The sequence below is a fragment of the Apteryx rowi genome, unplaced genomic scaffold (genome assembly GCF_003343035.1).
Source record: "Apteryx rowi isolate R43461 unplaced genomic scaffold, aptRow1 scaffold_84, whole genome shotgun sequence".
NCBI lineage: Eukaryota > Metazoa > Chordata > Aves > Apterygiformes > Apterygidae > Apteryx > Apteryx rowi.
Window position 1 is genome coordinate 762543 of NW_020451138.1, and position 26405 is coordinate 788947.

The 26405-nt window shown below is 39.0% G+C and overlaps 1 protein-coding gene across 9 annotated transcripts in view; it reads right to left on the minus strand.

Annotated features, from left to right (window-relative positions):
* The window catches only part of LMBRD1 (LMBR1 domain containing 1), an 87241-nt gene that overhangs the window by 23697 nt on the left and 37139 nt on the right, over positions 1 to 26405 (minus strand). For 4 of the 9 annotated variants that reach the window (XM_026089979.1, XM_026089978.1, XM_026089985.1 and 1 more), the window contains 7 exons: positions 24290 to 24388; positions 14651 to 14776; positions 11890 to 12042; positions 9394 to 9458; positions 8517 to 8619; positions 7276 to 7380; positions 5848 to 5997 (listed from right to left, as the gene is read on the minus strand). In XM_026089979.1, the coding sequence (XP_025945764.1) occupies positions 5848 to 5997; positions 7276 to 7380; positions 8517 to 8619; positions 9394 to 9458; positions 11890 to 12042; positions 14651 to 14776; positions 24290 to 24388 (801 nt within the window). Of the gene's footprint in view, positions 1 to 5847; positions 5998 to 7261; positions 7381 to 8516; positions 8620 to 9393; positions 9459 to 11889; positions 12043 to 14650; positions 14777 to 24289; positions 24389 to 26405 lie in introns of those variants that run through there. The other 5 variants (XM_026089981.1, XM_026089980.1, XM_026089987.1 and 2 more) reach the window with 4 other exon arrangements.

Sequence of the window (26405 nt, forward strand, 5' to 3'; positions counted from 1 at the left end):
ACCTGTCCATGACCTTTCAAAGACTGAGAGTGGCCTTGCATCAGCTAGCTCCCTCAGTATTCATAGGCATATCCCATTAGGTCCAATTTGCATATGTCTAGTTTAAGTGTTCCATATCCTCAGGGGAAGAGCAACAGGTTAAGTCTTTATTGATTCAGACTTTCCATCAGGGGCCTGGGATTCCTGAAAGGCAAATCTTACCGGTAAAGACCAAAGGAAAGGCAGCAATCAAAACTTTGGCTTTGTGTCCCTTGTCACCAAGTTCCTTGATCCTCTCAGCAGCAGGTCCACACTAATCTAGTCTCCCTTTTAGTACCGATATGCCTGTAGAAGCCCTTCTCATTGCTCTTCACTTCCCTCACCCATTTAAAATCCAGATGGGATTTTGTTTTCCTACACTAACCCTACATGCTTGAACACCACCTCTATATTCCTCCTGGATCACCTGTCCCTGCTTACACCTCTTGCATGCTTCCTTTTTATATCCAAGTTTTGTCAGTAGCTCCTTGTTCATCCAGTGCAGGCCTCCTGCTGCCTTTACTCATTTTCCTGCTCATTAGGATGGAGCTTTCCTCAAGCCTAGAGAAGGTGATCCTTGAAGTGATCAAACAAACCAAACCCTGCTGTCCCAGACCCCTCTTTTCTCCAGGATCATATCCTCATAGGATTCTTCCAAGAAGATCCTTGAACAGGCCAAAGTGTGTTCTCCTGAAGTCCAGGATTATGATCTTGCTATGCTTTCCCTCCTCTCAGGACCCCAAGCTCCATCTCTTGGTCATTGCAGCCAAGGCTGCCCCCAGTCTTCCCACCCTTGACCAATTCTTCCTTGTTTTAAGGATCAGGTTCAGCAGAGCATCTCTTCTCAGTTTATTGATCACATACATCAGGAAACTGTCACTAGCATACTCCAAAGATCTCCTGGATTGCTTGTAAATCACTGTTGCCCTTTCAGCAGATATCAGGGTAGTTCAAAATCCCCATGAGGACCAGGGCCTGTAAACATAAGGCTTCTTTCAGTCACCTGAAGGCCTCATCTGTCTGGTCAGGCCATCTGGAGCTGACACCCACAACATCAGCCATATTGGTCTGCCCTCTAATCCTAAACCATGAGATTTTAGCTGGCTTAATCTGTCCTTAGACAAAGTTCCATGTACACCTGCTGCTCTCACATAAAGGGCCACTCCCCCTCATCATCCTGACCTATCTATCCTTCCTATAGAGTTTATATCTATCCATGGCAGCCCTCCAGTCATGTGAGTTATCCCACCACATCTAGGATTCCAATGAGATCACAGCCCTGCAACTGCACACAGACCTCCAGTTCCTTGTTTGTTCTTCATACTGTGTGTATCTGTACAAAAACTTTAGAGGGGCACCCAGTTGTGATTTCCCATAAAAAGTATGGGTGCTTACCCCATAATGCTGTCCTCCCAGCTCTGCCTTATTTGCGTAGTCATTTGAGGTGCCCCCCCCCCTTTTGCCCTGTTTTGTTTGAAGTCTTATCTAATCTCCCAACACTCTGCTTTCCAACCCATTTCACCATTCCTCACTTGTCTGCAGGCCACCTCCCTCCCCCATCATTCCTACTTCAAAGCTTTCCTCACCAGGATGGCCAACCAGTTAGAAAAAGCAAGAACATCTTTGCTATCCTAGTAGAAGACTTCAAAGTGTTTCTACCTGTGTTGCTCTTTCCTCTACAATTCCAATGGTTTGAAGAGCTATAGGAGACTTGTTTCAACTCCCCTTGTCTGACTTGGCAAAGGAATTTAGGCCCTACAACAATACTCTACCTTTCCCATAGAGGAGTCAGCAAGAATAAAAGCAGCAGGGAATCCATAGCATAGAACTCAAGCTGAAACTCTGCAGGGCACAGCAACAATCAGAAGTAGAGGAGATGCAAAAGTAACAGCAGAGATATGGCTACAGAACCATTTCCCAAAATCATTTAGTGGTCATTAGGTGGAACACTCAGTCTCAGCTGTTTTGCATAAATACTCTGTGTAACAAAATCCAGTATTTCAGTTATTGTCACATCCAGTCCAAAGCTGAAAGCAGGATTCCCCAAGGGCAAGTGGGAGGCAAAAAGTAAAAACATGGTGACTCAGTACGTGTCAGCTCTTAGAAGCACATTTGAACTCTGAAGGAAATAGCAACCTATGATATACAAGGTTAGGTTGCAGCCTCTTATATTTACATGGTTTATTCCCATATATGTTCACGAACAGGAACATAAGGAAGTGTTTGTGCACTTGGCCCTTTCTAAGGGATAGTTCTGGATTCCTGCTGATGACAATGAGGGGTGAGGTACAGCATACTAGCTGTCTATTCCACTGAAGTACCTAGGTAAAGGCTGTGGAAGAAAAATGACTGTGCTATTGCTTTGGCTCCTGACTGGGGAAAGTTACCAGGACCACCAGCAACAAGTGCTGGCCTTGTATTCCTGTCTAGGCCAGTCAAGCCTTACTGGCCCTTTGGGTCAAGCATCACCTAACAGAAGTCTTTCTTCCAGACAAATAGAATATTTGGCCTAGTTAAACAGAAATAGCAATTACACTTTACCAGGTCTGGCCAGAGTTGTGTTTCTGCTACAAGCCTGAAAAGTTTTGGATGTGGGCAGAACTCTTGACATTTGTGAAAGGGTATAAAAAGACTTACTGTGTCTGTTTCGTAGATGTTTAAAAGGCCTTAAGAGATGAAACCAAAAGTTCCTCAGTGTTTCATGACTTTTGCAAGTTCACCAAAAGCCCCATATAGGGCCTCAATTGGTAAAGGCACTATATCCAAGAAAATCTTTCAAGTTTCCTACAGAAGTTATAATTGAAGATATTGATTAACTAGAGACAGACATGCTTGGAATACCCCTATGGTCCAAGAATTAAAGCTAACAGTCCTGGTCTAGCTAACATGAATTGCCTCAGAAGAGCCCCTTTTATAAACATATTCCCTTACCAGGAAAGTCTAACAGCATTTCAGAGTTAAAAAGGTCTCATCAAGAGTAGCTTCTCCAAAGGAGACTGTTCAAGATGCGGCCATAGGCTTCTAACCTAATGCAGCATTGATACTGGTGGTAAATTAGTTTGATAGGTTGCAAGGTCTGGAATTATTGCAGAGCAAAGAAAAGGAGGAAGTACTCTTTTTATACCTCATCTTTGCATGCCACCAGATTCTATGATATCCCTGTTTGCCAGCCTAAACTCTAACTTGAAATATTGCTTAGGTCTATACAGTGTTGATTCCTAGTGGTATTAGATGAACTGATGAAAGTGATGAGTGTGTATAAGCAGCTAAGAGCTAAACTAACCAAGCAAACTTCAATGCATGAAGCTTCCATCAGCAGGAAGCATGCCATATACACAAAAGCATCTTTCTGTCGCCCAGCTCCTGTGTATATTCCTGGCTTCAGTTCTGTAGGACCTGTGATTCATAACTCTTAACCTCCTAATCTCAAACATCCACAGAAAAATCTGTCTTTCTTCATTCTAGCCACCATCTCTCCCTATTTCAAAACAAAAAAATTCATATCTGGTAATCAAGATAGAATTTAGCAAGTACTTTTATTCTGGAGTAAGACTGAAAGATGCTTTGAGAGGGTGTTGCCTCAAAACCTCATGTTTACCTGGTATGCCAGAGAAATCTGGATGTATTTTACCAATATATACCTTAAAATAGCATGAAGTATAACTTGTAAAAACAGTTTTCACTGTTATTTTATGTAGTTTAAACACAGCTCTGAAATGGGACATAAGATAGAGATCCAAGATGGCAGTCTTCACCACATCATTTTTAATCCTTTAAAATGAAAATTTGCAGCTCCTCCATCAACCATTCCTGCTTATCCTTCCTGCAGTGCTGACAAGTGTTTTATTCCAATAGCAGTCAAAGCACCTGGACAAGAGCCTCCCTGTTGCTGTGCTCTATTCTTGACCTTTTCATTACAAGTTGTATATCTGTGTTCAGACACTATATAACAAACATCCACTTTGCATGTTGGCAGTTTAACTCCTGATCTCTACCCCTGCCATGCACACATTTGATTTTACCGGAATACTGTTTTACCGGAATACTGTTTTATTCAACAAGCAAAACAAACTTAGCAGCCCTCTATTATTTGCTTTTCCTCTAAGTCTTCATCACCTGCAAGCTTTATCATTAATGATCATTTCCTCAGGTCACTGAAAGGTTCAGAGAACCAAACTTCACAGGAGTTGGTGAAACTCCCTTCCCATCCTTCCACAATCTACTGTAACTGGAAACAGAGTGACTTGAGCTCGTAACTAATTCAGGTATATCTACATGTTTTAGACTGACTTAGTTTGTCACCATAACAGTCTATGCACACTTACCATACAAGCATATAACCATTTTCCTAAGCTGATTTTTCAGCTTTTGCTGCTACTATCCTAATTCTGACAATTTGAGCCAAACAATTTGGAGATGTCTAAGCATGTTTATATTGTACTGATAACTAGCATATGAGGTTTAATGCATTTTGATCAGTTTAAATATTGATTATTCAAATTCCCTATAGTAGTCCCATTATTGGGCTTGAATTTTATATCAGGATGACCAATCTCCTGTTACCAGATTGGATTTCAATGTAGTGAGAGCAGAGAAGTAGCATTTATTGAATACTTCACTTTCCGCAGTGACAATTCTACTACATCACTCAGCACACTAATCAAGCTGATCAGGTTCTACTTCTCTAGAATGTTTAACAGTACAGCTTCAATTCCTTGTATTTTTCCTTAAAAACTTATGTAACTACTCTATTTTAACTAAAAGAATAGTGAAGAATTATGCATTTTACTACATATTTTCAGTTAAGCTTTTTTTCAAAAAAAATAGTGTATTCTTCTCCCAAAAGTGCAGTCTTTTGGAAGTCTAACAGAAGTATTCCAAATGCTCAAGCAGTACCCAGTTATTCATAGTCCTGTTCAAATACCAGCCAGTTTAGTTCAATTGTTTTGTCTTTTGTGAAACTTAAGCCCAACACAACACACCAAGAGATCTAGACATCATTATGCCTGAACATGAGTAACCGGTTCATGATCTCTCTAGTTGTCTACATTTAGAAGATCAGATCTAACAATGTCTACTCCTGTAGGATGCTAGACTTGGGTAAACAGCTGTCTACAAAACCCTCAAGATGTTCTTGGTCATGGGCATGCATCAATCAGTGGCCTTTCCTATAAGTACCCAGGCCTTCACTCACTAAGATGAAATACAAGAACTGAAAGTCTTCAGGCACAGAAGAGACTAGAGAGAAAAGAAACTTAGAAGTGCAATAATGAACAAAAGCAGCAAAGACAAATGTTAACTGCTTAATTCTGTAAAAGACTAAATAGCAAGAACTGAAACAAGTTTACTGAAATTAGATGCAGTCCAAAGGGTTTGAAGTGGTATTAATCAGTAGATACTTAACTTTGTTCTGACTATTAATTGTTCTGCTATACCAAGTTGAGCTGCTTAAGAGCTGCAACACATTACTTCTGGTCTGTAGACAGACTTGCACAAAAACCTAACCCTCACTGCAATCATTTAGCAACATGAGTGTACAAGTATAAAATCTAAGAGGCTAGCAGCTGTCTTATCAAAATGAGTAAAGCAATAGCCGAAGTTTTACACTGTCTAAAGATGATCTAGGAATTAGAAGTTGCATTGGATACGATACAGCCAATTTCTGGCTTATGCAGTACCAGAAGACCTAGCAATAGTTGAAAAGATGGCCACAAGTCTTCAAAACCCTGACTTTTCAGCCTAGCTTTAAAAGTTATTGTAAACAGTTAATACATTTTTAAAATCAGAAGGTCAAGTTACTTTTTAATTTAAAAACATGTCAAGTCTCACCTGTACCAGGTATTTTTGGCTTCCATACATCACATACTGAGGGGCAAGACTGTAGATCATGTAGCTTGTATGGAGAACTATCAATAGAAGTATCATACAGAGAAATAAGAGTGCTTGAGGTCGAGTTTTTCCTCGTCTAATTTTATAAAGCTAAAACAAGAAAACATACAAATATTAACATGAAAAGTCTAATTTCTGCCAAAGACAGTTATAATTCCTCTTTAACCCAAAGAATAGCAGCCTCCCACTTCCGTCAATGGATTTAAAGCTGAGTTGTCCTCTGGCAACTCAATTCCAATGAGTCAAAGTAGTTTTCAGCTATATTTACCCAAATTCTAGAGCACAGGTATTTCACCAAAATAAGTTTGGTCTGTATCAGTGACCAAGAATATTCTTAAATCAGCAGACTTCCTGAAATACTGGTTAACAGCAAGATTTAAATGGTGTTGCCTGTCACTGGTATCACAAGCTGCCTTGATTTGTCAAGCATAATACTCTGTCCTTTAGTCTATGTGAGCTGCCATCTATCCCTAGCCCTCTGATCAGACTTAGAAGCAGAAGAAGTAATTGATATAGTATTCCCAGGCACTAAGAAACTTGGGCATCATGTGGTGGCATCTTTTCTACCCTATCCTGCAGGGTACAATATAATACCCTGCTGTTACCTGTAGATGCCACTACTCCTCTGTAATCCTGAAATGCACAGTACTACACTGGGAAGAAAGATCAGCTGAGGGGGAAAAGCAGTGTGCATCCAGCTTTTTTTTTTTTAAATCCAACTCATTGCCAGAACAGGGTCACTGTTCAGTGTTGGGACATCGCCATTTGAGTGACAGCAGTAAAGGGAAAACAAGAGCAGAAGCAAGAAAACATTGAACCAAGCATCACAGGCATGAATGACATACTGTTGAATACAAAGCTTTTTCAAATACAGTATTATTTAATGTCAAATAATTTTGGTATTGTATTTAGATAACTCATACCATCACTGTACTCTTATCTAGATAGATATGCTTGCTTCCCACCTAAAAAGCAGGTCAGACATTACTGTGTGCACATTTCAGACTGAATTTGATCAAATTCATTAAAATGCTTCCAGTATACATCAGAATCAGATACTGCTGCTTAGAAAAGTGAGAAGCCAAGTGACACATGATTTAACACTTGGGAAAGGAGTCAGTTGGCAGTGTTTAGCCACACTAAGACATTAGTTTTAGCTTCATAACTTCACAGAAGAGCAGCTTTAAAAACAGTGGAAATAGTACAATAGACAAACAGTCATTACATCATACAGACTGAATGCTTGTTTGCAACAACCCAGTGTTTATGAAGCAGTAAAAGAGTAGCTCTATATTGAATATATTCAACTCACTATTTTTTTAAACATCTTAAGAATTTAGCTTATAATACTCACTAAGTGATATTTACCCTTATCCAGAAGAACCATATACCCATATTTCGAATCCCTGCCATTGAAGTGAAGATAAAATACATAACAATAGTTGTAATAAGAATATAATCAAGTGGAAAAACCTACAAACAAAAAGCATACAATCAGTGGAAAAATGATAATAAAGTGTTCAAATTAGAAAACAAGCTCTTCACCCAAATGTAGCTAAATAAGTACTTTCTACCGATAACACTTGAGGCAGTAAAAGACCTTTCATTTAGACATTTCTGTACAGTTAGCTGCAAATTGAGCCAAAAAAATTAATTTGGAAAAGCAACTGAATGCTTCTCCTAACTTAAAGCTTGCCTTAATTTTGAATGAGGTGTTATACATTTCAGGCCTAGAAATACTTAATTCCATTCTGAGAGTGGTTTTAACATGAAGTCCAATGATATAATCATTTTAGGACTAGACAAACATTGCATTTAATATTTATAATAGTATGCAAGCATGTCCAGAAAAAAATCAGCAATTTTGTAAGAGCCTGAGAACTGTTAAACACTTCATTTTGTAGCATGTTGGGGAAAGAAGTGTTTAATAATTTAGAAACCCTGAGATGAGCAATACATTGAACTGTCTCCATGTACATTAGTTTGGTACAACAGGGAAAGAGCAGCACTGGCTTACATTAAGGCTCATCTTTGTTAACTCACTCTTGACCGATTGTCAAATTCATACATGGCTTTGTTGCTTTCCAACCCTACTTTAGCAATGGCTTGTTCTTACTCAGGGCTTGTTCTGAACTGCTTGATCTTATATATTGTTTTAAAGGTGTAATAAATGAATACATAATATATTCTGTATAGCTATGTATGTTATATCTTTCAAAGTGTGATAAATATTAAAAAGTAAAGAATGTATTTATTACATTGGAGGAACTAACAACTCAAACTAGTGTACAGGCAAAAAAATGCATTCCTTTTTAGTCTGAGCATAACCACCACAGCTGGTGTCACTTTTCCTTACTACTAAGTTCTTACTAGCTGAAAGTTATTGCTGCTTCAAGTACTACCTTCCTCCAGCAACTGATTCCCATCCACCCAAGATTTTCACATTAATATCCTCTGATAACTAAAATAGGTTGTTAAGGAAGCCATCTTTCTTCTACAGAACGTGCAGTTTTCTTTTACTGAATTACTTTAAGTGCAGTTTGCCTTTTGGCAGCTTACTAGGAAACAGAGCAGCATCCTGACATGTGTATCACCAGCTGTTTACTTACTGTTTGAAGAACAGGTAAAAGCATATTCAATGGATTGGTCAGGTTAGTTCCCAAGATTATAAATCCAGAATCAAAGCCAGCTGAATGTAAAGCCTTGTCCAAACTGCAGTAATTAGGAACAATTGGTTAAGTACTATGGTCCTCCCAAAGCTTTATCTTCAATTTGATTAAAAGGTCAGCTTGTTAAGGCACCAAACTAAGCCCAGAGACTGAAAGCTTTCACTTTTATTTACAGATAGACACACTTTGTTTTATCACACCTAACTGCACTTGTCCTATAAAAACATATATTATTTGACTTCTACACCTTCTTGGTGTTTTAGTTTTTCCCTAGTTTGTTCATACAGGTCGTTTGCCCAGTCTCAAAAGTAAGTGTGAAAATTGAGATCTCAGGTTAAGTGTCAATCTTCATTAAAATCCACCAGATTTCCAGTTGTCTATATTGCTTTCAACTCCATGAAACAATCATGACTAATTAACACACAGGATAGTACATTATACATGTCATTCATCACATGAATTTGAGCATCAGCCCAACAAGTATCTACATATATTTAGATTCATTCAAACAGTGAAAATGTTTCTATGGTCTGGATTAAACTTTAAAGTATGTTTAATTTCTCTGCTGAATTATAACAGTTTGCAGCAGTACACAGTTAATCAAGCTGAACCAAGTCCTTTTTTTTCCAATCTGTTTTAGCAAGTTTTGTTCAGTTTCAACATATGCTATTACAATGAGAAATGCAACACTAATTACAGAAACATATCACAGRAAAAAGTGTGCTGACTTGAAGCAAACAACCCCTTTATATACATAACTGATTTTGATATTAGAATATTATTTAAGCAGTTTAGAAAAGTGTTGAAATGCACTTACTTTGACAAGAAGAGAGACACAGTGAAGAGCAGCGCCACAATGATAAAGAATACTCCCCCCACAATCTAAAATAAAGATGTTGGAAAGTAACTGAAAATGCTTGTGAAGTTGAGACAAAAAAAGTAAAGTCTTGTCTACAGTTTCAAAAAAAGGAATGAAAAAGAATCTAAGTACCTGAAAACATTAGTATGTTTAATTTCATTGCAAGGAATAGTGCTTAACCAAACAAGACTTCTTGGTCTGAGGAACAGGACTATCCACTGATGATGAAAAGCTTTTAGTACTAGAATAGGTGAAAATAAAAAGCTTCTGTTTCAGCCAGACAGCATACAGAGGAATTCAGTAAGGTCATTACAAAAAAAAAGGGGCAGCCCTTGATCTGTATTAAGAGGTCTGACTTCCAATGCAAGACAACCTTGTTTCCTGCTCTCTAGTCCCTTAACATCTTATTTCCTCACCTCTGCCTTTTGAGAGCAGGACCTTAATGCCATCCCAACTCAAGCTATGCTGTTGCCTCTCACACACTTAAGACTGCTCCATCATCAGGCCACTTCCTTGCATCTCCCAGCTACAGAGCAGATATGTCTGTCTACCCATCCCATTAAACTTGTACATGTGCTATGGAATGGGTTGCACAGCTACCACCTTGCTCTCATGGCTGATCAGCCAAAGTAATACAGTATAACTGTCTGCTTGGGTCTTCTGATTCAGTTTGCTGTGCAATCTATTATGCATACAGTAATTGTTAGTGAACCATATTTTTATGCAAGAATGCAGTCCTTACAAAAAGGAATCAGTAGAAATAATGCCACCTACTACTACAGCTTATGCTGCTGCCTCAGATGAGCTCCTTTGGCATCTTACTATTAGAAAACCTCTACACTAGTAGATAAGGTTGAAGTAGAGGACAGTAAGAAATAATTTTCCAAGAAAGCTTTGTCTTACATTTGAACACATGGAATTAAAAACATACAGCTAAGTAAAGAATGAAAACAAATGTGTCAAAATAAGCAATTCTCAACAGTAAAAAGGGAAGTGGTGTGCCATTTCTAGGTCATACTAGAATGTTGAATAGCATTTGAGTTTAATAAGCTGGGCCAAAGAGATTTAAAGAATCAGTTGTGTTAGTGTATTTTTCTACCACTACCACATAATTAAGTTGCAAGCAGATCGAGCTTTTCTGAAGTTACTTATGCCCAGCTTATACCGTTTTGAGTACCTCCCTTCAGCTTTCTAAACTTCYTCCTCCTCCCATCATCCTTGCTTCTGAGGTATTCAGAGAGCTTTCTACTTCCTACCCCTACTCCCAAAAGGGAAACTAACATTTCAGCTACAGACAGTTCCAAAGTATTACTAAATAATCATATTTAGGACATAATTCATTTTGAGCAGGTATGACCAGATAATGCACAGCCTTAGGCAGTATTTGTAAAATGAGCTAAAAAAGTATTAATATATATTAAAAGTATAATATTTGCCCCTCCAAAAAAGAATACTTGCCTGACCAGTTCTCTCAGAGGAGCTTGTGGAGCAGCTATAAAAACCTCAATCAACTTAGGATAGCTATCCCATGCCTCTGAACCAGCCCCAAAGCAACATGAGAACTTAAAGAAGCAGACATCACCCATTAACAGAGTAAAGAAAATTGATGGCACAAAAGCAACACTATTGAACAGTTTTACATTGACCAAGAATCAAAGCTGGATTCCTTGCAGATAAGAATTATACTGTTGTATGGTATTCTACACTTTTCAGCCTGTAACTTAGGAAACATGGGTTAAAAATTGTTATTGACCAAGTGTTTTGCTTTATGTAACAAGCTCTACAGTTGTCACTATGCAAACTTAGGACATGAAATATTCACACCTCTTATGCTGTCAACCTCCCTGATGTGGATGCAGGAAGATGTGGTGGCAGGAAGAAAGCCTCTATCAATTTAACTACACCACTTCTGACACAGCTAAACTGGTAGACAACTGTCAGCACCTACAATCTGCACCAGTCTGCCAGCACAGCTACTATTAGTAAAGCCTTGCACAACAATTGCCTACAGCTTCCCTTTTTCAGCTCTCCCCAAGAGTGAGAAAAATCAAAGTCCCATGAAAGAGGGACAGAAAAGGTTTGAGAGGAGTAATCTAGCCCTCCACACTTAAGACAGCATTAACTGTACTATACTTCTCTGAAGGCCTTCAGCAGCAGCTGGTCTTCTAAAATATGCCAATCCAACCTTGAAAGTTCAGGAAAAGAGACACTTCATTGTACAGCCTAATGACAATAAGTGTTGGCCTTTTTAATCTTACAGTCACATCTTAAAAAATTAAAAGCTTATCTAAGAGCTCAAACACCTGAGCTTGCTGTAGGGCTGTCACTGGTGTAAGAAAACAAAACAGCTGAGATCCAGCATGTTAATATGATAAAATTGGCTTATGATTTAAGGGAGGAAGAAACCTGGAAGTTGTATGCAATTCATATCTTGGAAAAAAGTCAGAACTTTACCTTTAGAGGTCGGAGAGCTTCACAGAACTTTGCCCACCAGCTTTTCTCAATAAATTCCAGATGTCTGTCTCTCCTTCGAAGTGTCCTTAGTCTCTCTTCAAGTTGCTGTACAGCCCGTCTATCCCTTGATGATAGAGGCCGACCATCTCTGCACTGATGATCAAAATATCATGCATGAGATTAAGACAACTGAATGGAAACAAGAATAGATTTACCATCTGGTTTAGCAAGTCACAACAGCTCCAGGAAGTTTGTTGTATAATGATTCACACTTTCTATGCACAGAAGGACAAGGTGCAAAAGTCAAGTTACCAGTTGCAACACAGGAAATTCCTATTAGGTGTTAAGAAGGAAATTCCCAGTGAGGGTGGTCAAAAAAAAAATCAGACTAGTTTGGGGAATCTCCATAGTTGGAGATATTTAAAGTGCCCAGATGCAAGCTGAACATGCTGATCCAACTTGAAAGGGGGCCTTGCTTTATATAGGGGGTAAACCTGATGAACTCAAGGTTCCTTCCAACCAGAATTCCATGACTAAGCCAGTATGTTTAGCTTAGTATCTGCATTTTCCTTCCAGCACTCTACTACTCCTTCAGACACCCAGCAATGTTTCTCATTTGCCAGAACAAGACATCTTACTGCTCTGAAAACTAACTTTAAAAATCCAAAAGGCACCATTGTACCAAAGAACCAGCTGAGTACTAGATAATCATCAGTCTTGGGATTCCTACGTTTAAGAATATAGCTCACTTCCAAGCCTCAGAATACTGAGAAGGCTCTGTTACAGGAACATGAGGTTGCTTTAGAAAGGACTGCATCTCCATTGCATACTAATAAGTATAATTAGTGAAAGAGGTGTCAGGTAACTGATCCAAGCATTTAACACACTGATGCTACTGTATAACTGATCCTTAGATAAGAAAGGTTCTTTTAGTACATCCACCACTACTTTGAAAACTGAAATTTTAGTTCTCTATTTGCTGTTTTCTTACTGTAAAAGAAACCTTCCTGTAATTAGTGAAGCACTGCATATCTAGGTAAAGTTATTAAAACAAGTCCATTGCTTTAGATGAAATTTCTCAGAGTTGCTAGATTAGTAAGATCACATTCTAGATATATGTAACAACTTGAGATCACTATGTAGTTCTAAGAATAGGACATCTTCCCCATATCCTGTTCAGCACTTGAAAATGACTTGAGACTCTCTTAAACCCACAGTCCAGGCTTCCACTCACTTCCAATTATGTTTAAGACTAATGAAGCAAGGCTATCAGGTATACTAGCAATAGAAGACTGGACTACATAGTGAATCTTTATACTAGACTAACTGGCATGCATTTGTAATTCTGCAGGCTTTCATTGTTAAGGTAACTTCAATAACACTTTTACCTTCATGTTTTCATGCAAATGCAACTGTGAAGAACTTATGATTTTAACTGAACACTGAGGCAGTGTTCTGACCATAATCCATAAACTAAGGAAAATTGGTTTGTACAAATGGTCACATTAAAATATATACATAACTCAGTAGAAAGTCTTTGTACTTTTTGATCCTGCTTGTCACAGTGTATACCTAGACTTCATAACAGGACAAGTTGTTCGTAAGCTCAGAATGTAACACAAAATAGAAAGCTTTCTGCAACAAGTATTACTATTTCAGGCAGTTCTCATTTCTCTAACATTGCTGGTTTCAACAATAAAGATGCATCTGCCACAGTCATACTCCACACAAAACCAGAGCTTTTGAATTTAAAGCCAAGCATACTACTTTAGGTTTCACAAGCCAACAGGATTTCTAGAACACTGAAGGTACCACTACCATATGAAAGTAATCAAGTATCAAGAGAATCAGACTGCTGGAACTGGCTCAGCACTGCTGGGGTTCTGCTGTCACTGCTGGGCACAGAACTGCATGCCTGGACTGCCAGAATGAAAGAAAATACTCTGGTAGTCCCCCCTGCCCCCCACTCACAGCTTTGAAAACACTAGTCAAACCACTCTTAGTGGGTTGGAAAGCAGTGTGGGAAAGTCCTTCCTAGCATCTTGTAAGTACAGGAGAAAAATCCCATCCCCCTTCAGCTTGAGATCTCAGGTTGTTGGAACTGTCCTGCTTATTTTACACACAGCATTTCAGTGAGCTGAGAAGCGCCCATGGATTTACATCAAATGGTGTAGTGTTAACATCCTAAGGATGTTTAGGATTCATAACTGAGATTTTCATATCTACGCATTTCACACAGAAATGACTCTTAACAGTAAGGTACATTACATGGGAAGCAAGAATATTTGGGGCTGTTATTCAAACAGGAGGAATAGTTTGAAGTTTTTAACTCACAGCAGCTCCATGCAGCTAATGCCCAGTGCTGATGAGGTGAATAAGTATCAGCACACGGTGCCATAACTTCACTTCAGGAATATCTACTACCAGATAATGTTTCTAATCTCTACAACAAAACATCCCATCCATACATTCAAGTAGGACTTTAGCTTAATGAGTTTAACCTATCAATGGGAGACCAGCACTGTCATTAGCGAGATATAGTACAAATAACTATTGCTGGAGGACTGATAAAGAAACCCCAACCTGTACTACACAAGTTATTGCATTTGTTCCCAAATAATCAAAATTACAACCCAATCACTTCCAACTTGTCCTTCTTTCCATTTGTCTGCAACAAAAACCTCAATGCAATATGACCATAAACTAGTAAGCCAAGCAAGAAAAAAATATACATTAAGCAAGCAAGCAGTGATCACCAAACCTTTGATTTAATCCTTAATATGTGGTGTTCCACTTCTTCAATATCTTCAGTGTTCTCCAAACGTTCATATGCTGCACTGGTAGTTCCCTTAATCAAGTTCAGAGGCAAAGCTGACATACCATAAGCCTAAAATAAGAAGATACATACTCAAATTTTCTGCTACATATTTTCATTTGATAAGCCTACTACATGTTGCAGCTATAAGGTATCTCAGTTATTTTTCCCTTTCACAGAGATTAGAACAAAAACAATTCTACCAATCTTTTTATGAGCAAAACAAATCTAAAACATGCCATGCTGATTCCAGTGTCCCACATTGTTTCCACAGTACTTATCTTCTCAGGATCACTGAGACTATAGTATGTGTTAAGACTTCCCCAACACATAGCTGACTGAGGTTTTTCCAAGGCTGTCTGTTTTTGCTCAAGTCACTTACCTTCCCAAAAGGTTAACCTCCCTACTTTAGATAGTAATAAAAATGTTGTATAATACAGGAATTAGATATATTGAGTTTAAACAGATAAGTAATTTTAGAAGTTAAATACACATGCAATTTCTTTGTAGCCTAAAGCACTCAGCTTTAACTAAAATGAAATCACCAAGACAATACAGAAACCTAGCTTACTAAAAAAATTCCTGCAGTTAAAGAGAAAAGTCACAAACTAGGCAACACCTAAAATCAGTTATGTTCCAAAGCTACGTAGTTTATGGACAAATAGGTATTTGAGACTTACTCCTAGTTATAAGTCTTATATTGTTCAAAGTGTCTTCCAGCTTCTATATAGCACTATGCACACATTTTTCCAATGTAGAGTCATAAGCTCCTTTCCACTGATAGGAAAACAAGTACACCAGGTGAGGTAAACAAAAAGCCAGTACTCCCCCTGCCCCCACCTCCATGAAGCTTATAGATCAGAGCCAAGGTCAGAAGCTTCTCCAAGCAGTTTAGAAACATAAGTCATAGGCTTTGTTTTATTGGGGGTGGGAGGTTATCTGTGGGGAGATTGGCAGGGCTTTTCTTGAACAGGCAATCTGCATTAACACATGCAGTTCATTGGAGTTCTTGATATCTGAACATCATGTAATTTCAGATCTGACCAGTTTTAGATACAAGGCATACTCCCTCATTTGAGCACAGCTTCACAATTCACTGAGGACAACATTCAAGACAAATGCTAGCACATTATAGGTGTCCCCAGACCAAATGAGCTTTCTGTAAACAAAGCTTATCTAACCTGCTTGAAAACCTACTTTGACATACTAACCTTTCAGGCAGTGTACTCGGAGCAAAAAAGGCTGTCCAGTTCTTGGTGTACTTCTCAACCTGCCATATATCCTGTTACCAAGCTCCTCTAACCGTTAAAGACCTTATTTACTGGTATTGTAGCTCATGAAAAGATTACTATAACAACCATTTCACCAAGCCCACAAGCTCACTCTGCAAGTGACACTCCTCCATGATTTTAAGCAATATGCCAAGGATTAGACAGAACATAGCAGTTTAGTAGTCAGAGGTGGTACTGTTCACTTGCTGTGGAATTAGGTCTACGTTCAGAATGACAGCTATCGGTAAGTTATTTGAACAGTGTCAGATTTAATTATAACAAGCATACAGCATGTTTCTCTGAACAGACTTTGAACCCAAAGAAAGTGATATATTAAATCAGTTTAAAATATATTCTGGAACAGGAAAAGTAGTATTTTTCTTAAAATAGTTCTTGAATATTAGTGCATATTAGTGAAGAACACATTTTTTTGCCTAGACCTTTAACAACTGGCAATACATGTTATTAGAACTGGTTTTATTTAAGAGATTCCTAAAAAATAGAGTTGACTTCATTAGCTATCTGCTCAGCATCTCAGGACTTCAAAGCTGAGATTTCTTCATTACTCACCCACAAGTACAGCTTAAAACTTTTGCAGCACCATTTACAGACTATTCCCAATAAAGTTAAATGCCATTTTCTTCAGCTACAAAAAGTAATTTCAGTCCTTATCTTAGGGCTTCATGCTGTAGAAGATATTCAAGGAAGAGACATCTCAGAGGCTAGTCAAGGCAAAAAGGAATTTCATGCTTTCCAAGACATTCTAGAAAAAGTTATTTGACTGCAACTCAGTCATAAGCACACAAATCTCTACTTACAAGACTGAATACTTTAGCTAAGAAAAAGAATTTAACTTCAGCTGAACTTCATATCTGTCCATACGAATGGCTCAGTTCTCCCACTAGAGGAATTTGTTCTCTCCTCCTTTGAAGGAGATCAAGACACTTAGCACTCTGAATCAGAGCACTGAGTGCTCCTCTCCAGGCTGACCAAGCAATTCCTGCAAACTTTCTTCATAGGTTAAAGGTTTGGAAAACTTGATCACCTTCATAACCCTCCACTGGGCCCTCTCCAGTTTCTCAGTTTTTCCTTAAAGCGCAGGACCAAAACCAGACACAGTATCCTAAGTGCTAAGTAGAGTGGAATAGCCACCTCAATGTGTTGGCTGTAGCTCTTGCTGATGCAGCCCAAAACACTGTTTGCCCTTCAGGGCATGCTTCTGGCTTGTTGTTCAGCTTGCTGCCCACTAGGACCTCCCTGTCCTTTTCAGCAGAGTTACCCCTGCCAGACCCTGGTATGAACTGCTGCTTGGGATAATTCAATCCCAAGGAGGCCTAAACATTAAGCCTTATGCAAATCTTATCAGCCCAATCTTCCCACCTGTTGATGTCTCTGTATGGAGGCTATTTGTTCCAACATATCTACTTCTCCCAGTTGGATGTCATCCCAAACTTGATGAGAGTACACTCAATCCCATCATCCAGGACTTTTATGAAGAATGGTTAGTATGGTTAGTACTGGTCTGATATTGACCCTGAGAAACTCTACTCAGGACTAGCTGCCAGTAGTATAACCCCAGAAATTAGGTGACTGTACTAACACACCATCCACCTTTATCACTAGAGTGAAGTTTGCAATCTAAGCAAAGCCCCTCTGTGGAGCCCAAAGCATTTCCAACTCAAGTAAAGTACACTTAGTATATAGAAACAGATACAGTAATGAGAGCACATGACTGACAATAGGCATATGTAATTTTACAAGCCTAAACTTAACAGTTACATTTCAGCAGTAAGCAAAGGCCTCCACCTGTTATTCAAACAGCAATTATCAGCTAACAGTTTTACTCAGAAATAGTTAAGTAATAAAATCTAGAGTTTTAAACCTTAATATAAATTTCTGCAAAGCACACTGGAAGTCTTATGGTAAAATGTTGTTTTTTGTTTTCACAGAAGTGAATTACATGCTTGAAGGTCAAGCTCACTCCAGTGATAGAGGCAGCCTGAGTAAGTCCTTTCCTTGACTACAAGAGATACTAATACTAAGTGAAATGAATATGCAAATAAGCCTCAAACCATCAGCAGGAAAATAAGCCACACTGGCCCCTCAAGATATTAATGCATTGAACAAGGGACAAAGATGAGTCATTCCATGTAAAGTGTGTCACAGGCCTGCACAGAAGCTATTATTGGTTCAGCCTAAGGGCTGAAACAGCACTTCCCTTCAGGCTGATGCAGAAGCTCAAGTCTCCCCTGTTCTTGAAAAAAGTTTTAATCCTCTTGGTTTGTATAAGCATTAAGTTATTCATGGGCTAGTATTTTAGGCATCTGCAACTCAAAAAAGCAAGCAAAGATGACAGAACAAGAAAACCAAGGCTAAATATTAAAATTAAAGCCAAGGTAAAAAACCAATCCTGAAGAGTTATTTATTCAAGATTTGGCAGACACAAACAGATAAAAAATGGTTAAGATAGTTTAAGACTTATATGTCAAGACTTAACTTTGTTTTATTAAAAGTTCAGGTGTATAATTTATTTACACCACTGGAACAACTTTCCAGGACTTTTCAGCCAACCTTTGCCTAGAAAGGTTAGGTCTGACATAAGAGGAACTACACTAAAAACACAGTCATCCAACTATAACAAGCAACCAGAGCATATATGTTTGTGGTATTTCCCTACAGGCTCTTCAGAATTAACTGAACTGGTATTAATCACTAACTGCCCAGGCAGGTATCTGACAGTACACACTGCAAGCTTTGCTCTTTAAGGTGCAATGTACTATCACTGCTGTTATTGAATACCCAAGCAACTTCACCAAAATCCATTTTACAGTAGAGGGGGAAAAAGCAAAAAAAATAAATTTGTAGTTTAAGTAACTTATTTTAAAAATTCCTCCTTTTCACCCCCCCACCCCCCCAAATGATCCATAGAAGAGTTTTGCCTCTTCCTGTTTAAGGACTGGAAAGCCAAACTAAGAGCTCACTACCTTGTAAGTGCAAGTAAGAGGCATCATTCTAAAACTGTCTCATTTGATTTGCCCATCTGCCCACATACTCTCTCTGGACAGATGCAGCTATTTCACATTTACACTTCAGATATTTCTTGAAGTCAGCAGGCTTTTATTCTAAAGACAGGAGAAAACCAGGGTAAGTAACACAAGATAGTTGAACCCAGCTTATCCTATCAAAGGAAACAAAACTCCTAACACTTATTTGCTATTCACAGAAGTAGTAGCTAGTTAGACAGGAATTTTCACAGAAATCTGACATCAGCAAGCCATGAGCCTATAAGTCAAACAAAAACAGCAGAGATGAGTTCAATGCTGTTTATGCAGTATCAGTAGGAATTCATGAACAGCAAGAAGCTTACTCAGCTATTCTCTCAATACTGTACCACAGACCCCAAATATAGTCTATATTCCATGCAGATAGCACCAAATACCTCTTCAGCAGTTACATATCAGCATTACTTCTGGTTTGCAAAATCTTTAGTCATGTTCCTTTCCATCCTCTGATATATCAGCAGCAGATCCAGCTATTCTCACATTCTACAGTTAAGACTGAAGAAACTAGACTTAAAAGGAACATTCAAAGCATCTCTTGCAGACTCAGCATCCTACAACACACCTTAGAGCTGCTGAGCTCATATAGGCAATAACCTTATTAGCTACTACACATGTCAATAGTCACTGTCATAAGCACAAGACTGACAAAAAACAAATGAAGCTGAGATGAGAACAAGCTGTAGAGTTAGTTTTATAGGAGCTGCAGCAAGTACTTCAAACATGAGTATTAAAAAAATTAGAAAGTTTCTATTGAGAATCATAACCACTAGTCTACCACTTTTTAGACAGCACAAGCTAGCACAGTGTTCCATGGGAAAAAGGTGTATTAAGGTGGGAGTATCTAATAAGCAGGCAGATCAGCCATAAGCACACAAAAAATTAACACAGTGAAACCATTAATACAGCAAACACCTTTAGAAAAACACATCTATAGTTAAGTGAGTCAGTTTTGAACACCTACTGCAAAAAGCCTGAAGCCATCAAGGTATTACAGTTTAATTTGAAGTTAATTATATTTCATATTCTAAATCTGCTATGTCCAATTAATATTGCCTAATGAATAGAGTGGCACAAACAGAACAATCTCTCCTTGTTGCAGGGCATGCAAGATAGATTTTAAAATTGTTTCTGATCACCTTGGCACACAATCAGTGCCATAACGGGGTAGTTTACCAGCTTTAACAGATATTAAACTTATGACTTCAAAAAGTGCTTCCTGTGCAGCAGAAAGATTCCCTGTTGCATTTATTTTACAGATCCATGTATCAAACATGTGGCTTTTAAGTGCTATCGCCAAGGTATTTTTTAAAACATATCTTGTGCAAAATGTTTGTCAGAGAACTTCTGCACATTTGTTGCACAGCACCGCCCTCTAGTGAGGTCACAAAACAGCCAACGAAAGTATCAGGAAAAATCAATTAAGTCACTGTATAAAAGTACAAAAAACAACTTTTTTGTATTTGTATTGAGTATTCTTACAAGTTTGTTTTGAGACTTCAGCTGAAAGTATGACCAAATGCAAGAATTCCACAACTACATCTTTAAAGTTTTATCTATTCAATTTTAAAAGAAAGCCTAACCTTAAGTTTAGTTTATGCAATAATTTAAAGACATACAAGTCAAACAAGTTCATTTGTTTAAATATGAAGTTTTCAGAAAAAAAATCTATTTCAGGTATATTTTGATATAGAAGGTTTTCTGTAATCATTGCATAAAGCTTTTTATATATGTACTAGGGAAGTCACACTACAGCACCTTTTCCAATAGCCTCTGCTAGAGCAATTGATACAGTTCAGATGACTACTGAGCAATATTTCATAGATAGTGCCCCTTTTTGGTGTCAGTTCTGTTAGAGCAGATGAATATCTAGTTGTACTAGCTTAAGTCTAGTGCACTTTCATAATATATGCACCAACACAGGCTCAGTAGCACTGCCTGTAAAAGGAGCTAGGACTGCAGTTTTTCTTGATACTGTACCTTTTCCATTTCTGTGCACTATGACTGCACAGTTTTGAAAAATGATTTGACACTACAAATAAGTGTCTGCTACAGAAGAGTAGCAGACTAAAAACTCTACTATGTATAATAATGTTCTGGAAATAAGTTTCTTCTATTCTGATTTAATCTTTAGAATGACAGCATGTGAAAATGGCCAGAAGCAGTAAGTGGCAGTTGTTCACACAACCTCCCCAAACTGTCAAAAGCAAAGGAAAGCCTCTGAAATACATCTGAAGATGGCAGACTATCTCATTGATGGTTTCTGTAAAATTTCATTCCGTACAGGTGGAATACAGCAATCATTATGTTAACTAGTAAAACTTCAGTTCTTTCTCGACAAGTTTTAGAACCCAATCTTTAGTTGCTACAAGAACACAATTTTAAAAGATGGYGGAAAACCCAAAGCACAGAATGGATTGACTTTATTGAACATGTCAGTTCAGTTTGGCATTTCCTGTGTGATATATTGTATACAACATGAATACTGCACTGAATACCTGTTTACCTATTTCTGTAACTCATCACTACAGTATGTTGCTGCCTTACACCAACATATTCGCTTTCATTTATCTTTTTAAAGATGTTTAACTCCACCTTACAGAGTCAGAGATAAACCTTCTAAAAAGTAAGACCAGTAAGTGAAGAAAAAAATGCAGTTGAGGTTTATAAGATGCAGAAACTAAAAAAAGAGTTACAGCATTTGAAGACAGTAGCCTCTGCACTACAGCAGGCTGTACAGCTATGTACAGCTGTATGTGCAGCAAACTTTGTACTTGCTGAACACTATTCACCTAGCTGTCAAAGTTATCTTTGACTCAGTTACAATACTAAACAGGGCAAGTGAGCATGATGATAGCCAACTTCCACATAATTCCATCTTCTTTCCAGGCTTAGAGGAACATACAGCTACCAAGAGTAATATACTTCCCAAATAATCTCTAAAATCTCAAAGTACATATCTTTGAGCCAGCAGTTTGATCTCTACAGAACTCCAAAAGTGCAGTAGAAATCAGGCTGTTAACCAAAATACTAAAACAATGTGTTGTGTATTTCCTGCTTCCTGGAGAAGCAAACATAGCAATCTTAAATACAAAAGAAGTGCAGTTATTTAAGAAATAACATTAAAGCGAACAAGTGGTATTTACCTTGAATGCTACTAACTTGTAGCTTTCTCAAGCATTTGAGGCCTACTTAAGAAAAAATTGGCAGTAAACTAGTGCTTTTAAGGTTAGATTACAAGAAGCTTTAAGGCTTTTTTCCTTTTAGCAAGTCAGCTGCAAGAAAAATAAATTATACTCTGGACAAAGATTAGGCATGAAAAGGTCATTAAGTTTGTCTGTAGACAGACTGAGCTTTGCAGTGCCTCCTCTTTCAGGATGGAGAGAAAGTATCACTTTAGTTTCATAAGAGATCAAATAATGCTTATTAAATGTTTTGGGAAAAATTACAAAGACAATTATAGTCATCCTTCAAGGACATGCTAAATGAGATGTACAAGATCACTCAAATTAATCTGCCTATCATTGCACAAGTAACATATTACTCTGCCTTGAATTCAAATAGCAATCTGGAGCTGACAACTATTGTATTATTACCTAAGGCAATGTAAAACTGTTTCAATGCAAAACGCATTAATGAAAGCATAGATGCAAACTACATCTGTGAAGCTACTTCAAAAAAATGCACTGCGGTCCTAATTCATCATTTTATTGTTATACTCCATCTATAGACATGGAAAGCTGTCAGTATAAATCAAGGTCATGGATTTGCAGAGCCCCCTGAGGATCACTTACTCACATTTCTTACAAAACAATTTTAAATGCAATGTGCTTTAGTTCAGTATTATGCATTATACAACATCAAAAGAAAATACTTTAATACCACAAAATTTAAAAGGAAAACTATTCATTCCAGATTATATTGAAAACTGAATAATATTGTTTGAACTTGTTTCTTGATGCATTTTATTTAACAATTGCATATACTTGAAAAGTGATATCTAAGTCTGTCCATATTAATGGCAGGAACACATCTGTCATGTGAGAAAGCTGCAACAGGCTTCAATTACCACTTTGACAAAAACCTACTTTATTCTCCCTCAAAAAGTTTAGAATATATACACCTTTCCTAGTTACATCTTCCTCCCCTTTCCAGAGTCTTCAAACATTGATGCAAGAAAGGAATACCTAAATGCATTCAGCAAGGAAATGTACCATAAAGCCTGAATTTTAGTATTAAAGTCTAGAAGACCATGCTGATAATGGTGAGCATCAATTCAAAGCTAATCACAAGAAGCTACAGCTTCTGTAAACAAACATACTTTTGAGAAGGCTTTATATCCATTCACACAAGCTTGCAAGTTTGTTTCTTCTACAAACAAGTTCAAGTAAAAAAAGATTGAGTGATTAGTATTGTTTAGATTACAAGTATTAAATGCTTTTCAGAAAAAGCCATATTCTCCTCTCCACTTGCTCAAGTTTTCACTGCACTTAACATTACTATCTTCTGGCACAGAACAAAAAAGGAAAAATAAGCTATATAGGCATAGAGTCTTGCAAGAGTTAATAGTTCCAAGAACATGAAACTACCTACTTTTCTGAAGATACTACATACTGTTTTCACAAAGTGTTGTCCAAATAATTTGCACTGCCTGAATGCACTTTTTGGAACATTAGTTCCACTGTAGTGAATTAACAGATATAGTATGAATCTCTAATAAAAACCGTTTTCCACACAAATGAACTGCTGTGACAAAGCAAACTTTTCCAGCATGACTTAAGTGATGTTTTAACAGCAAAACCAGTATTGTGGATTTAAATGTAGACTCATTCCTTCCACCCTCAACCACCTTTCACCTCATGTTTTTCACTGGTTAAAGCTAAGTTTAGGTAGAAAGTGCGTCTTGCCACAAGGTACAGAACAGTAACTGCCACCCCCTCAGTACCTGTGGAAGAATGGCTAAGCGAAAAGGGGCATGATCTCTTAGAGGTGAGCAATCCTGTCTTCACGATGGAGGGAGGATCCCACAGCTATGTGAGCTGTCCTTGAACAGCACAAAAGAAAGAAGCTACAAGGAGGTAAACAAGTCGACAGACTTCTCCGCGCGGACAGCAATCCTGCACCAATCATATATCTGCTTTAGGTGCGAGAACAGAGGCTGTAAACCAATCATATAGCTATCGCTAGCACATGCTTATTGCCTGTCTATATATACTCTGTAAAAGCTTGAATAAAGGGAGAACGATCATACTCACATTGAGACTCATCATTACTCCGGGTCCGTCTCCCACTCCGGCATCTGGTAGCAGAGGATGGTTCAGCTCGACTAAGATCTCCGAGACTGTGGTAAGCAGCTAGAGGGGAGTGGGAAACCTCGTCTGAGAGGTGCTAGCCCAAACTGCAGCAGGCTAGACACTGGTGTGGGGTCGCGCCCCGTCTCTCAGGCACAGCGATGGAAACTGACGCTGCAGCCACGTTGCTCGCCAGAATCCTCTAAGAGAGGGATAGATGCTGTGGCAAAGCAGGTACACAATTTGATCAAGTTGGGATGGTGTTGGGGTCACTTTTCTGACACCCACCTGTTGTTTTTGGTGTCTGAGTGGCAAGACTTTGGGGGAACAATGTGGCAGAAGATGACTGAGGGAGGYGAGAAGGAGGAAAAGGCAATAAAAGCTGTTCGCGCACTTTGGAACACCATACTAGAGACTTTAACGGCAGTGTGCCGGTCTGTCAGGGAGGCACTGCAAAGGGTGCGGGAGAACTCTGAGGKGGAGGCATCGTCAGCGCCGTCACCYGCTGCGTTCCAGAAAGCGGAAGTTTCCCCAGAGCCGGAGGAGGCTCAAAGAGGGGCGGTGGCCACGCCCCTTGCTGACCTCACAGACTTGGGCGGAAAGGAATGCCGACCCCCTCCTAGTGCTCCCCCCCCCGCCGCTGCCTAGCAACAGTCCCCTGTATCCACCGTTGCCGCTGCCTACACCACCTCAGCAGCCGCCGCCTCTACCCTCCTTCAACGAGACCACCCGCTCACGCCAGACTCCATCAGAGTACCCCCCACTGCTTTCGTCCAGCGAGTCTTTGGGGGATAACACGCCTGACACCAGAAATAAAGCGCCGCCATCACCAGGAGAAAGAGCACTGCAGGAATTATCGGATCACCTGAAAAAGGTGGAACTGCAGACAAAGGAAAAGGAGAGGGAGGTCCCTCCCTGCATAATGAATCCCCTCACCAGACCGGACTGCTTTTTTACCATTCCTTTACACCCTCAAGATACACAACGCTTTGCCTTTTCTGTGCCAGCAATAAACAAGGCTGCACCTGTGGAGCATTATGAGTGGGTTGTTTTACCGCAAGGAATGAAGAACTCACCGACATTGTGCCAACTTTATGTTGCCTGGGCATGGCAGCCACTCCGAAACCGATGGCCAGACACCATAATCTATCACTATATGGATGACATTCTTTGTTGCCAGGAAAAGTCTTTTACAGATGAGTCATTAACACAATTAAGTGACATTCTATCGACAAAGGGACTTATCGCACCAGAAAAGATCCAACGCACGGCTCCATGGAAATATCTTGGATGGTCCATTGCAAAGTCTAAAATTCGACCCCAGAAAACGGAGCTCGCAATTGAYCCACAGGAGCTAAACCTGTTGGGATCAATGAGAATTGGGAACACTTCAAACAATTGGACTCAAACGTATATATTTTGGAGGACCTGCCCTCACTGGCATGAACCTTTACCAGTTACTTAATTGGACGGGGGGGACAAACATCACCCCAACAGCAGCCTATTATGACTATCAAAACCATAATTCATTCTGTGGCACCAATGACACAAGCCGCCAAGGGTTGGGAGCCCTTGGAGCTGAGGCAAAAGGGGGGCACCCAATTTGGAACAATGATACCCCAAAGGCCTTGCCGCCAGACAGGCCTTGCCGCCAGACGTCTTTTTGATATGTGGTGAGAGGGCCTGGCAGGGAATTCCAAAATACGTAATGGGTGGTCCGTGTTATCTTGGCAAATTGACACTGCTGGCACCCAACAAAAATTGATGGAAATATAATGGGGAACAGGACCACCACCCGTAGTAAACGGGCAGCCATAGGGCTCTCACCAAATTGTAATGATAAGGTTACCCTACTCAGCTCTACTGTTAAAGAGTGTTTGTCTCTCTTCGTGCCTGGGGCAGCAGCAGGCAACGCCCTGAACCAAATAGGACAATTGGCTTGCTGGGCAGAGAAGCAAGCTAACATCACTACTGAGGTAATAGAGAGCCTATTAGAGGACCAAGGTAGCCTGTGACATGCTATTCTGTAAAATAGGGCTGCAATTGATTTTTTGTTATTAGCTCAAGGTCATGGTTGTGA